Genomic DNA, 13073 nt, shown 5'->3' on the forward strand with positions numbered 1-13073 from the left:
ATTATTATTATTATTATTAGTGCCTCAGCAGATGGTGCTTCTGGCAGCACTTGCTTAAATATTTATTTCTGTGTGGGTTTCCTCCCCCCTTGTAATTGGGGTGGGTTTTTTTTTTCCTTCTTTCACATCATCGTTACAGAGTAATGAGTCTGTAAACACTCTCTAAGCATGCTGACTTCTTTATTTATTATTTTTATTATTATTTATTTATCAACTCTTGCCAGATCAAGACTAGTTCTTTCTGGCCAAAAAACAAAAGTGAACCTATTAAAGTAAGGGAAGAGGGAGAGGATTGTTCTCGTGCAAATGAATCCATGGACAATTTAGGAGCTTGGATTTGCATATCAGTGTGATGAGATGGTCTGTGAGTTTTCTTGTTTCAGGGTGTGTGTGTTTGAGCCTGTGTGCATGGAAATTGTGGGTACATTGATGCAAATTCAGAGGTACCTCAGAGTATGTGCATGTAAATGTGTGTATGCGTGTAAGTAAGTGTGTGGTGTGTAAGCTTTCCTGTTAGGAAAAGGCTAAACAGATGCTGTGCTTTAAAAATTAATAGCTTTGAACTGTTTCAAGTGTCAGAAGAAACACAGGATAAATATAACCCTTTAGGAGCTCAACCTTCCAGGCTGAAGGAGCACAATTTCCCCTCCGTGCTGGGTTTGCTCCTTCCCCATGGTTTGGTACAACACTTGCCTCTCCCTTCCTGTGCTATAGACACCACACACAGCTTTCTGTGGCACGTGGAAGGGAGGGTAGGAGTTGGAAATGCTAGAGTGCTTGTTTAGCTGTTGTATTTAAAACTGAGCCCATGAGTTACTCTTACTAGAATGCCTCAAGTGACTCATCCCATGCGGTCACATCTCTTCGGTGTCTGGCCCTTCTTTTACTCCAGTTGACATCTCTGGTCATTTTGCATCCTGAGTTTTGATAATATTTTGGACTGCTTTGCTTCAAAGGTGTGTCATTTGTCAGTAAGGTCTGTATCTTCCTCTTCCCTCTGCCTGGCCTGCACTCCACAGTTCTCCAGCCCTGCACAGCCCTTTGCTCGCTCTCCCCGTCACGTCAGTGCATAGGGAGGGAACATTCCACAGAGCAGTTTTTTCTGTAAGAGCTGCTGGTGGTGCTGCTGCCTTAAAGCCCTGGACTAGCAGGACCAGTTGGTTTGATGTGCTGTGGAGCCACAGGTACCTGGTCAGTGCCATGGTGAGTTAGGCTGCCCTGGTGTAGCCTCACAGTTGCCCAGGCATTGAGCAGGAGTTGCTTCCTCTGCTTTCAGTTCCACACCTTTGTTTGTGCAGCCAGCCTTGCTGTTTGCCTTGTGGTTTGTTTCTTCTCTGCTGCTGAGGTTTGTTCCAGTTTCTCAATCACCTGTTCTGACGTGATCCTGATTTCCTGCAGTATTTCTTCTCCTTCCCCAGGGAAAGGCATGTCTGCTCCTGGCATCTGTCCCTGTCTCCCTTTGTGAATGCTGAGGCAAAGAAGTCATTTAATTTTTTAGCAATGTCTATCTTTTCTGTCAATTAAGTCCCCTTTCCATCTCCTAGAGGCCCTGCTGTCTCCACAGTTGACCTCCTCTTCCTTACTGTGCTTCAGAAATGCCTTATTTAGTATTGCTTTTCATCCTGAGTTTTTCCATCCTGTAGCCTAACGTTACCTCACCTTAGGATGATCCATACTCTTCCCTGCTCCTGCCCCATTCCTCGATTGCCCCAGGATAGCCTCACTCCTCTCATTTTCCCTTTTATCCACTGCCCTTCCTTGTTCCTTTCCCATGCCCTTTATCATATGCACTCCCGCTGCGTTTAGCACTAAGTGACGTGAGGAACCTTTGAGGAACCTTTGAGCAGATGGTACTTTATCTTTGAATGTTTCCCCTCTGAGTCCCCTTCTCTCCACTGCTTTTCCCTTTCAAGCTCTTCAGCTCTTCCAGGATCCTCTAGAATATACATCAGAGAGTTCATTGCACTGATTACCCTGTTACTGGGTCATCCCCTTTTGCCTGTTCCTGGTGTGTCTGTCAGTCAATACATTGTGTACTGACTGTTTGTATGGAGGTTTTATATGGCATTTTTGCCTTTTGGAGTTTTTTTCCACCCTGTGTGTCAGGAGTTTTCAAATTTGCTGTATGCAACTTTTCTGAGGTCCTACTAGACGGACTTAGACTTCAAATTTAGAATCCATATTTGCCCAGTGTTTATTTGTCTCCTGTCTTGGGAGGCTGCTGAAACTTGCTGCTGTGGTATCTGGACTCACACAGGAGAATTCTAGAATTGTATGGTATTTAGTTCAAGGAACACTCCTTCCTTGTGCTTCCCCCAAGTAAACAGCTTAGATAACGGAGACGAATTTCAAGGGGAAAGACAGATTAGGGATGTACAAGACCTGAGTGATCCGGCTCAAGGAGCACCTTTAAATAGTGACAAATAAGCAAGGGAAGGCGGGAGGGTCACCATCCCTGGGGGGATCAGGGAGATGGGGTTTAATGCCATAAACATGTGGGATGAAAGCAGCAACAGAGCTTATTTTATTTGTACCTCGCTCACGGGCACTGCTGCCAGGACACTGTTCCATTCTCTCTCCTGTTCTCTCCTGTCCTGCAGGTTCTCTGGCAGTCAGCACTGTGGACACATACACTGTGCATACCAGTACAGAGAACATTACCACTGCCTCGACCCAGAGTGCAACTACCAGGTAAAGGAATGGTCAGAAGTTAGCAGCACAGCTCCCTGGACGTGCAGGGGTGCAGCCTGGGCGAGCTGCGTGTCCTGCTGTGCTTCCCTTCCCCATGCCACCTCACTTTGCTGCTCTGAAAGAGAGCAAGATGTATCCTGAACTTAATACAACTCCATTTTGCTGCCATTTAACTCAATCTAATACCATTTAACCAAACCCAGACCGCTGCAGTGAAGAGCAGATTATAGATCAGCTCGACTCAGTGGGAACTCCTCCAGATTTCTATCAGCGAAACCAAGAGCATAAATCGTGCCGTGTTACAAACCGTGCCTGAAAACTAGGGAATGCTGATCTGTTAGTCTGTGTCTCTCCCTCCTGCTGCCAGAGTGACTTTGGAGCAGCAGTATCTGCAACAGAAGGCCCAGTGAGAGCAGCAGTGGTGCAGGGTTTGTGGGGAAGGCGCAGGGGCAGGAGCGTGTGCGATGCTGTAATTACTGGGAGCATTGCCAGGGCAGCCACGTCAAGCCAGAGGGTCACGTGCTGTGTTTGTTTACCCTCTTCCCAGGTCGGGGAGTTTGACACTGCCATTTCTGTGGTCAGGCTGCGTGTGTGAGTGGGAATCCCAGAGTTTGCCTCTGCTGTGCAGCAGCCACAACTTCAGCCCTGCCCCAGGAGACCTTGGAGTCTCCAAGGGATGAGCCTGACCACAGCAGAGGAAGTTGATCTGGATCTACTGAGCTTGGCTGTGGGTTTCTATTGATCAAAAGAGAGTTTCTCTCTGGGATGCATTGAGTGGTCCTCCTGGCCCAGCATCGAGTAATTGAGATGAGCCTATCCCAATTGTGACACGGATATCCCTGCACCAGAAAGAGAGAAACACAAAGGATGGAAAACACAGAAAAACCTATTATTATGATTGGCCTCATGATTATTTCCTAAGGAGTCTGGAAGCTGCTTGCAAAGGAGCTGTCTGGTCTCGCAGGGAATAAGGATTTAGGCTGCTTTTTAAAATGCAAATTATTTTATGGCTGAGATATATTTTAGAATAAGTAACGCTCTGTAATAAGTGGGCACAAATTAACAATGATTGGCAATAGCAATCCTGTATGTACGCCCTGGGAAATCATACCTCCAGCCTCCCAGGGATTTCTGTTGCAATCTATAGCCTTCTATTCCCGTGCCAATATCAACGAGATTGATCAGGATTGATATTATAGGAGGAAGGAGTGGAAGTGATAATCATTTGTTTCCTATGAGGGAGACTAGAAAAGTTGTTAAACATTAGAATACAGGCCTTTTCAATTACTCCTCAAAATAAATGGATATTGATTTCTTTTTTTTTAAAAAAAATCAGATTTACTTTCCCACCTTCAGTGTTAAATATTGATGTCTGTGGGAAATAGAAATGAAAAGCTTCATTTTAAAGGCACTTAGCCTGCTCTGACAGTGGGGTACCCCTTCGTTCCTCCAAGCAGGTAGAGGATGAAAAGGATGTTCTGGTCATTTTAGCTCTCAGCTTTACTACCATCTTTTTCTGTGACTGGAAGAAAGTTCTGTGTCCCTGTTTTCCTTTTAAAGCCATCCTACCTTGTAGGGGAGGCAGGAGTGGGAAGACAGTGTAAAAGAGCAGAGTGTTTTTCCCAGTTTCTAGTCTGAGATGAAAGTGGCAGTCAGTGTCTTGCTAACCACTCCAGTGAGTGATTTAGGAGCTTGGATGACTCTCCTGTAGGCTGCTTAGTTCACTGGTTTGCTTTCTAACTATAGCACTTCTTGAGATAGTAGCAGCTAAAATTATGTTGGAAGAATTGCAGCCTTAAAGCTGCAGGGAGCTGATTCTGGACATCACCCCAGTGACATGTTTACTCTAGAACTTCTCACCTGTATATACTTCACCAAGAAGACACATCCACCCAAATCCTCTTGAATCTGACTCTTCATGGGGGCGATTACTGCCAACCTTGCAACTCCTGGTCCCCTGAGTTTCTTAACAACAGCAAACCAAGCCCACGTTGCCCCCAGGACTCCCCTGCCTCGTGTCTCAGGGTCTGTGTCCATTCTCTGCAGAGGTTCACGAGTAAACAGGACGTGATTCGGCATTACAACATGCACAAGAAGCGCGACAACTCCCTGCAGCACGGCTTCATGCGCTTCAGCCCCCTGGACGACTGCAGCGTCTACTACCACGGCTGCCACCTCAACGGGAAGAGCACACACTACCACTGCATGCAGGTACCCGTGCCATGGGCAGCAGCACACGGGGCAGACAGGGGTTTGGGCTGTGTCCTCTGTGATGTGCAGCGTGAGGATTCCGGAGTTCAGGCTGCCCAGCACTCCCTGGGGGTTGTCCTGAGCAGTCACTGCCTGTCCTGCTCACTGATGGTTCAGGAACATCTTGGAAGAGTCTGTGCCCTGTCCTCACTGCACTCGCTGTGCCAAGTGTTGGGAAGGGCCAAGGGAAGCCTCATTCTCTGTTTTAGAAGCCTTGTCCAGGCAGAGAGGCAAAGCAGGTCTCAAAGTTTTCTTGGATTTTACTTCTTCAAGCAAGTCCCATTCTCTGAGATTCAGGGACTTCCACAGTGCTCCAATCTGCTCTGTCCCTCCCTTGAAACTAGACTCTTCTGTGACACATCTGCCCTTTAACACTGGGTTAATTTCCTCCATAATCAATTTCTAAAGTAATTAAACCTTAATGTCACATATCTAGACCTGAGACCCTTGGTTCTCCATCTCCTCCACCAGTGGTGTCTGTGCTGTAGGCTGGGAGCTGTGTTCCAGGAGCCAGCCAGGCTTCTCCAGCAGCAGAGCCAGAGCTGGAGCTGCTGCACAGATGTCACTGGGATGCCTTCACTGTTTCTGGGCACAGACACACCAGATTGTTTGGGTCTTACCCTGATCATTCCTCAGATTCAAGGGTTTGGCATGGTTCATTAGAATTGTGGCCTAAACCATTGCCCTGAGAATGTGCTGCAGTTACAAACAGGCAGCCCTGGGTGACAGCTCTGCTGTTCTGAAAACTCAGGCTCCCTTCCTGCCCTATCCCAACACTTTAAGACCCCAGTTAAAGTCACAAGGCCTTAATCACATGCTTAAATGCTTTGCTGGGATAGACTTGAGCATATGTTTAACTTGAAGTCAGGTAAGCTTTCTGAAGTCAATGGGGCTTAAGCACATACTTAAATGTTAGGCATGCACTCAAGTTCTGTCCTGAGTAAGGGCTGGCTGAGACATGTGCTTACAGCATTTGATAAATTGGGAACTTCATGTGACTTTCTCTCAAGGACATTTTCTCTTACACTTCCATAATATTGATTGTTTAGTTTCTTCAGTTGAGCAGGGTGGGATTTGTTCCATTTCTTTTGGAATACAAGGAGTGTTTCACAGCTTTGAGTCACTCCCAGTTCCAATAGAGACCCTCGTTTACACAGCTATATATGGCTAATTCCACCCTGTGCCCACTGCCTTCCAGTAAAATAATGCCCATGTAAGCAGTGCCTTACAGGAAAGGTGTCTGAAGAGAAACTCCCAATTAAAGAAAATACTGCTCAAATGGCAGAATTTGTGCTATCCATCTCATGGGGTGTTTTTTTTCCCTGTATGTCCATAATTGGTGTGGATAAAATTCAGTTAGTTGTTTATATAAACTGACATTTTTTTAGGCTTTAGCACCAAGAGCTGCATTGCAAATTATTCCTAAGGAGGTTTTTGTTTAATTCTTTTTTTTAATGCTGTGCAGGGCCTGTCTTTTTTCAAGGTGTCAGTGCAGGGAGAGAGAGAGGCTCTTTTATATTGGAAATAGCTGGGGATCCTTTTTTTTTCTGGGTATTTGTCATGGGTTTTGTTATTGCCTGTTTGAATCAACCTGGGCTGAACTAAGGGGTGGTGTTTTCATTCTCTTCACTTCTGAGATGGTGCAGGCACTGGCACATGTTGTGCTAGAAGAAAAGGAAAAAAAAAAGATCCTCCCTCAGCAGGGCTGAGGACGTTTTCAGATTCCAGGGTTTTTTTACTCAATATGGCAAAGTTGCCCGCTTTGCCCAGAGCAGGGCAGGTTTGCAGCATTCCCTCCTCATCACACCATTCCCCTTTGCTGCACAAGTTTAGAATTATTGAAGTGGGAGTCCTGAGCAGTGACAGGGAAAAAGAAAGTCACCAGTTTGCTAAGATCAGCTGAACAGAGGGTGTAAGCCTGGCTAGAATGAAAGCGTTTGTTACAAGCTCTAAAGGTTGGTTGGGCTCGTGGTGCACCACCCTGCCTTACCTCCCAGGAGGACTAAAGAGGTAAATAACTCATTCCCACTCAATTTTGTATTCCCCAAATAGATGAAAGACCTACTTTGTTCCATGTCACTCCAAGATAACGAAACATAACAGCACCTATTACTGTTCTCTCCTGAAGAGCAGGAACCCTGCTTACTGCCTCCCTAAGCAGGCATGGTTATCTGGAGCTGGTCTGTTACCCTTCAGTCTTCCTTTTTTTTCCTATTGCTTCATGCCCAGATTGTTGGATTGGAATTATTTTCACGACTGCTCTATCAGTCTTTAGATTGGGAATTAAAGTGATGACTTAGTAGTGCTACGAGCAGCACACAAATGGACCTGTTACCTGTGCGTGTGTGTGTTTATTGCTGCTGGTAGTAATGGCAGGCTGTTACACCACTGTGCTGATGACTCCTGTTTTGGCCTGGGCTAGGTGGGCTGCAACAAGGTCTATACGAGCACCTCTGATGTGATGACCCATGAGAACTTTCACAAGAAGAACACGCAGCTCATCAACGACGGGTTTCAGCGGTTCCGCGCCACGGAGGACTGCGGCACCGTGGAATGCCAGTTCTACGGGCAGAAAACCACTCACTTCCACTGCAGGTGAGCCAGCAGGGAAGGGGAGGACTCCTGCCTCAGAGCTGTGTGCTCTGCTTGCTTCCTTCTGCCAAGTCATAATTTCAGCAGTATGCACAGGGACTTGGTTTTCCCTGCTGTGACCTTTCCAGAACTACCTCTGAGAGAGCTCACGTTCCAGGGCAGATGTGATTTCCAGGATCTTGCCACAGACCACTCTGAAGGCAGGAGTATGATCTGAGGAGAGGATACCCACTAGAAAATACATCCTAGAATCATTTGGGAAAGAGATCACAGTGCTCTTCAAAGTGCAACTGAAGTAGGCCATTAATACACTGCTATTAATGGCATTTCCATGCTAGGGTTCTCTCCAGCCAGTGTCAGCTCATACCTTCTGGGGCCAGACTTGGCCTCCTGTACACAACTGCTCTTCTATTGATCTCTCATGTTCTCAGGAGGAGTAGGAAAGCACAGTTTGTACCTTAGTCCCCCATTAGCTGCCGTTCTGGTTGGAACCTTTAGTGGAGGGTGCCAGCATCCTCATGTTGTCGTGGCTGTTCCCCAGAGTGGAGTGAGCTTCCCAGCTCTGCCACATGGCAGCATTTCTGCTTGCCTTGGTGTCCCAGGTTAAACACAGCTTCTCAGCCACTCTGCAGCCAGGGCTTGTCCCAGAGGGAGGCAGGTGACAGCAGCTGGGGTGTGCTCCTAGCCCACACAGCCAACCACCCTCTCCTCCTCGATGCCCTTGCAGGAGACCTGGGTGTACATTCACCTTCAAGAACAAGTGTGACATTGAGAAGCACAAGAGCTACCACATCAAAGATGATGCCTATGCCAAGGATGGCTTCAAGAAGTTCTACAAGTATGAGGAATGCAAGTATGAGGGCTGTGTCTACAGCAAGGCCACCAACCACTTCCACTGCATAAGGGCAGGCTGTGGCTTCACCTTCACCTCCACCAGCCAGATGACCTCCCATAAACGCAAACACGAGCGCCGGCACATCCGCAGCTCGGGAGTGCTGGGGCTGCCAGCCTCTCTGCTGGGCTCCAAGGACAACGAGCAAGAGGAGTCCAGTAACGATGACCTTATTGACTTCTCCGCGATGAGCTCCAAGAACTCCAGCCTGAGTGCCTCCCCGACCAGTCAACAGTCTTCCGTCTCTCTCATCGTCCCAGCTGCACCTTCCTCTGCTGCTGAGCTCACTTCCTCACAGGCCAGCAAGTCTGCCAACAGCATGACACCAGCCACCAAGATCTCAGGCCTGCTGTCCCAGGCTCTTCCCAGCAATATACCCTTGGCCCTGGCACTCTCCAACTCAGCACTTCCTGGAACAGCTGGATCCTTCTTCCCCATCATCCCCAGTCGGGTCTCTACACCACTTCCTGCCAGCTCGGCTAATCTGATGACTGCTGGTTCTTCTGGCACCAACCCAACATCATCTGCTCCTACAGATTCCTCAAGCCAGGCCGTTTCAGGATCTGGTGAGCCAGCAGCTACTTCTTCTCCAGCTCCAGCAGCATCTATAATGGAAAGGATCTCTGCTAGCAAGGGATTAATCTCTCCTATGATGGCCAGGCTGGCAGCAGCTGCACTCAAGCCCTCTGTGGCACTTGAAGCAGGTGAGTTCCCTCATCAGTTGTGATAGTGGTGGGAGGCAGAGCAGTGCCTGATGACTCGAAGAAGAGTGAGTGAGCAGCCACCCAGTTGTCCATGGGATTGGAGGTGGGGAGGAGGCAGTAAAGGAACACAAATGGGAGAATGAGCTTGGTTGTGTCTGACCCTTGGAGAGGGCAGTCTTGGCATGGTTCCTGTGGAACCTGACTATACCCACATGGCCAGGAGAGAGGCAGGAAATGCAGCTTTGCCCACAAATGGAGTAGGCTCTTAGCAGAGCTGAAGGAAGAGTCTTGCCATGTGTAGTTTGCTGTAGGCTGAAAAGAGAGAGCCCCTGTATTGAAAGTGAAGAAAAAAAGCTTGGGCAATAATTTCAGGCTGTAGACTGCACTGAATTTTGACTTGGACCAGTGGTGATGATGCTGTAGCCCATGGCCAACTGTTTTCCTGATCTGGAGCACTGATGCTGTGGTGGGGAAGTTGTGCCTGGCAGCACCTCCTGGCACTGGGCTCCTTCCCTGTGCGTGGAATCATAGAATTTTTGGGGTTGGAATGGACCTCACAGATCATCCAGCCACAGGAAGGGCTGGATCAGGCTCTGACACGCTGCCCATGGCCCTGTCTGCCCAAGAGCACACGGGGGAGTGGCATGAAGTGATCTGATTAAAGAGGGAGGGGAACTTTCACATACTTTTTAAATTATTGTTTGAAAAATTGTTTCCTAAAGCAGAGAAAGGTCATTGAGGGAACTATTTTCCTTTATTTTTTAATAAAATGCCACTTGCTGTCTGAGAAGCAGCTCGCCGTCAGCTGTACTGCCGGAGGGTAAATTAATATTTTAGTCACTTGGGGATTGTGGAAAAAAGCTCTGCAGACATGTTCCTGTCAGCAACTTTTTTTCCCCTCCTTTTTTTTTTTTTCCTCGCCTGTTTTACCTAATTTTTTTTCTTTATTTTCTTCTCCTTCCCCCTCTGCCTTTCCTTTCTTCCTCTTCATTTGAATTTTTCTGTCAAGGGCTCACTCCTTCCTTTTAAAAAAAAAAAAAAAAAAAAAAAAAAAGCAGCATTTCCCCATTTTGTGGGGACATGGTGAGGGTGGTGGCAAGAGGTCGAGCAGTTTGAGCCAGTCCCATTGGCTGTCACCTTCGATAGCCCCGACGGGACAGATGCTCCTGCTGGGCAGGCGCAGTGCAGGCCGAGGCTGTCGCTAAGGCAACGCTGGTTTGGGGACGAGGAAAGGGGCTTGACTAGCAGTCGAAAGCTGCCACATTGCCTCAGCATTAACAGAGTCTTTAATAAACGCTTAAGAGGCAGCCCCACAAATTAGTTATGACAGTTTGTGCAGAGAATCAGGTCTCCCCCACGCTCCTTCCGCCCTTCTCCTTTAAAGGGCCCATAGCCTGGACAACTTTGACATAATTTTGCAATAATTATCACTTGAAGAATTTCCACGCTGGAGTGGACGTCAGAACCCATCATGTCAACTTGGCAATAAACGCTGACCAGCAATCCCAGCACTTTCCCTCCCCCCACACTTTTTCTTTGCTTTTTCCATTTAGGCACCGGTGCTAGTGATTTAACTTACTTATTTGCCGTTGTAACCTCATTTTAGACCTGCACTTTTCATTTAATTTTTGCATTTCATTTCGGTCTCTTTCTCGAGCAGGGAATGGACAACCAGCAGCTCCCGGACGCTTTAATCCAGTTCAGGTGAAGCAGGAACCTGCAGAGGCCATGGGATCTTCATCTGCCACCAGTCAGGAGTCCTTGCAGGAGCACAGCTTGGACCTGAGCGTCAAGGATCACGGGTGAGAGAACTGGGCAGGCACACTCAGCTCTTCCCACCATCGAGCTCTGGGAAGTTTCCATACCTGTAATCCAAGAGGACACAGCATGTTGGTCAAAGGCAGTTCACAGTGGCTGAGTTGGACATCCCCAAACTGGAGGCAGGGAGGCTCACTCTACTCCCCCTTGAGCGTATGTTCTCCAGTTGGTTTTTTTGGGCCCAGAAGCACCTCCTGACTCTTTGACAGGAGCCTCACCTATTGTGCTCCTCTCTGAAAAACGAGCCACTGTCATAGCCTCTTCCACGTAGTCATGCTCTTGTCTTCAGAGTTGCCCCAGTGCCACAGCTCAGCACCTGCACTGATGTAAATCTGTTGAATCGGGTCTAAGGGAAGAACCTGGACACACAAACCAGCTGAGTGTCAGGCTGACTCCAGGTCTGGCATGTGCTGACCTATAGGTATGGCCATGGTTGTGCAGATGTGAATGCACCTGTCTCAAAGTGTGTGTCCCACTTGCCACATCTCTGCTGAGAACAGCAGTGTTTGGGGATTGTCCTCTGTGGAACAACTGCAGAGGAACTGATCCTGGGGATAAATGACCTTTGCATACATCCCTGTGCACACCTTATTCAAACCAGCCTGTTTGGGACCCCAGCACGGAGCGATCGCTGTGTGTGAGCCCAAGGCTGCCTCTCAGCACATGCTCCTTGCCTTGTCTTCTCCTCTGCTGCCCAGGGGACCCATGTCCCTGGCAGTATGAGTCCTCATCAACACCCACCTTGGTTTTGTAGGCTATTTCTGGAAGTTCTAACAGGATGAAGGAATAAAACATGGGGGAGGTTGTGAGTCAGCTAATAAAGTGTGATGGGGTGGACAATGTCGTAGAGGTCTGGGCTGTTTAGTAGCTGCAAGAACTAAATTCTGCAGCCCTGGGATCATCTTGGCTCTCACAAGTGAGTGAGTTTGGCCTGCCCAGGGGAGGGTGAGCATCATTCTCTTCCTCCGGATGTAGCAGGTGAGGAGTGAGGCATCTTGAAGGGAGAAGGATTAATCTCAGCGCTCACAGTCCCTGTGCACATCCTAACTAAACCCTGTTGGTTTGTGTGTTCCAGTAATGAATCAAATGGCCACACAGTCTCTGCAAATTCATCTCTTTTATCCTCGCTTATGAATAAGGTAAGAGCCATCCATCAAACGCCCTTCATTCCCCCCACCAAGAGAAATTAAAGCCGCGATAGCGAGGAGGGGGGAAGAGATGCGTTTGTTTTTTAATGTTTTGCCTCTAATAAGATGAGTTTGTACCATTTAAATTTTGAGACCATTTTTCATCCGGTATAATTTCAGAGCCACTGCTTACGAATTAATTTAATGAACTGGCTGAAGAAATATATTGCAGCCTCTGACACCTTTTTTTTTTCCTCCATCCTTTCTAGACAGAGGAGAGCTCCGAAAGGTTCCTTTTCTTCTTTTTTTTTTTTTCCCCCCCATTTTTATTCCCAGAACCTGGCAACTTCTCTCTCACTCTCCTTTTATAGTTATTCATTTTGTTTATTTACTTAAGAACATTTTCTTTCATTGGGGGAGGGGGAGGAGAATAATTTGTTTTTCTGAAAACGAAGAAAAAAATTAGAAGTTTTGAGCCAAAATCATCAATTTCTGTCCTTCTGCTGTGAGTAATGGTGTCCAACAGAGTCTCCTTTACTGTGTTCTGGAATATTTATTTTAGACAATGCAGAGTTTCTTTTTCCTTACTTTTTTTCCTTAAATTATACATCATCTCAAATATATATTTCCCTTTCACATGATAAATTCTACTGTACTGAGATTAATTTTGCTGCTGTACACAACTGCAGGAGAGATCAGGGCAGCCTCTGAGCCATGCTTTACTATTCTGCTGTTTGATAGGTTTTACAAGCACAACTATTGCCATCCCCTTGGCTCTGGGCGTTACATGCATCAAGGCCATATAACCCTCAAGAGAGGGCAAAGTGACTTTGCCTGGTAATCTCTTGCCTCCTTCCTCTCTCTGTTGTTTAGTTTGTGTTTATCCTTATGTCACTTTTCTCCTCCACTGGCTCTCTGGTACACTGGGTTTTTGATGTTCCCTTTTAAACTTAATTTGGGATTTGTTCCTGTGTGTTGTCCCTTTAGTGGTTCCAAATA

The 13073-nt window shown here is 47.3% G+C and overlaps 1 protein-coding gene across 1 annotated transcript; it reads left to right on the plus strand.

The window, feature by feature from the left end:
• Positions 1-2600: 2600 nt before the first annotated feature.
• LOC103801634 (zinc finger protein castor homolog 1-like) lies at positions 2601-12086 on the plus strand (the record flags this gene model as incomplete). Its single annotated transcript, XM_009074053.1, has 6 exons — positions 2601-2691; positions 4738-4902; positions 7364-7536; positions 8261-9129; positions 10790-10931; positions 12023-12086. Coding segments are annotated over 6 exons (1504 nt in total), but the record flags the coding sequence as incomplete, so codon positions are not given.
• Between the last annotated feature and the right edge of the window lie 987 nt (positions 12087-13073).

This window comes from Acanthisitta chloris, unplaced genomic scaffold (assembly GCF_000695815.1).
Source record: "Acanthisitta chloris isolate BGI_N310 unplaced genomic scaffold, ASM69581v1 scaffold23614, whole genome shotgun sequence".
NCBI lineage: Eukaryota > Metazoa > Chordata > Aves > Passeriformes > Acanthisittidae > Acanthisitta > Acanthisitta chloris.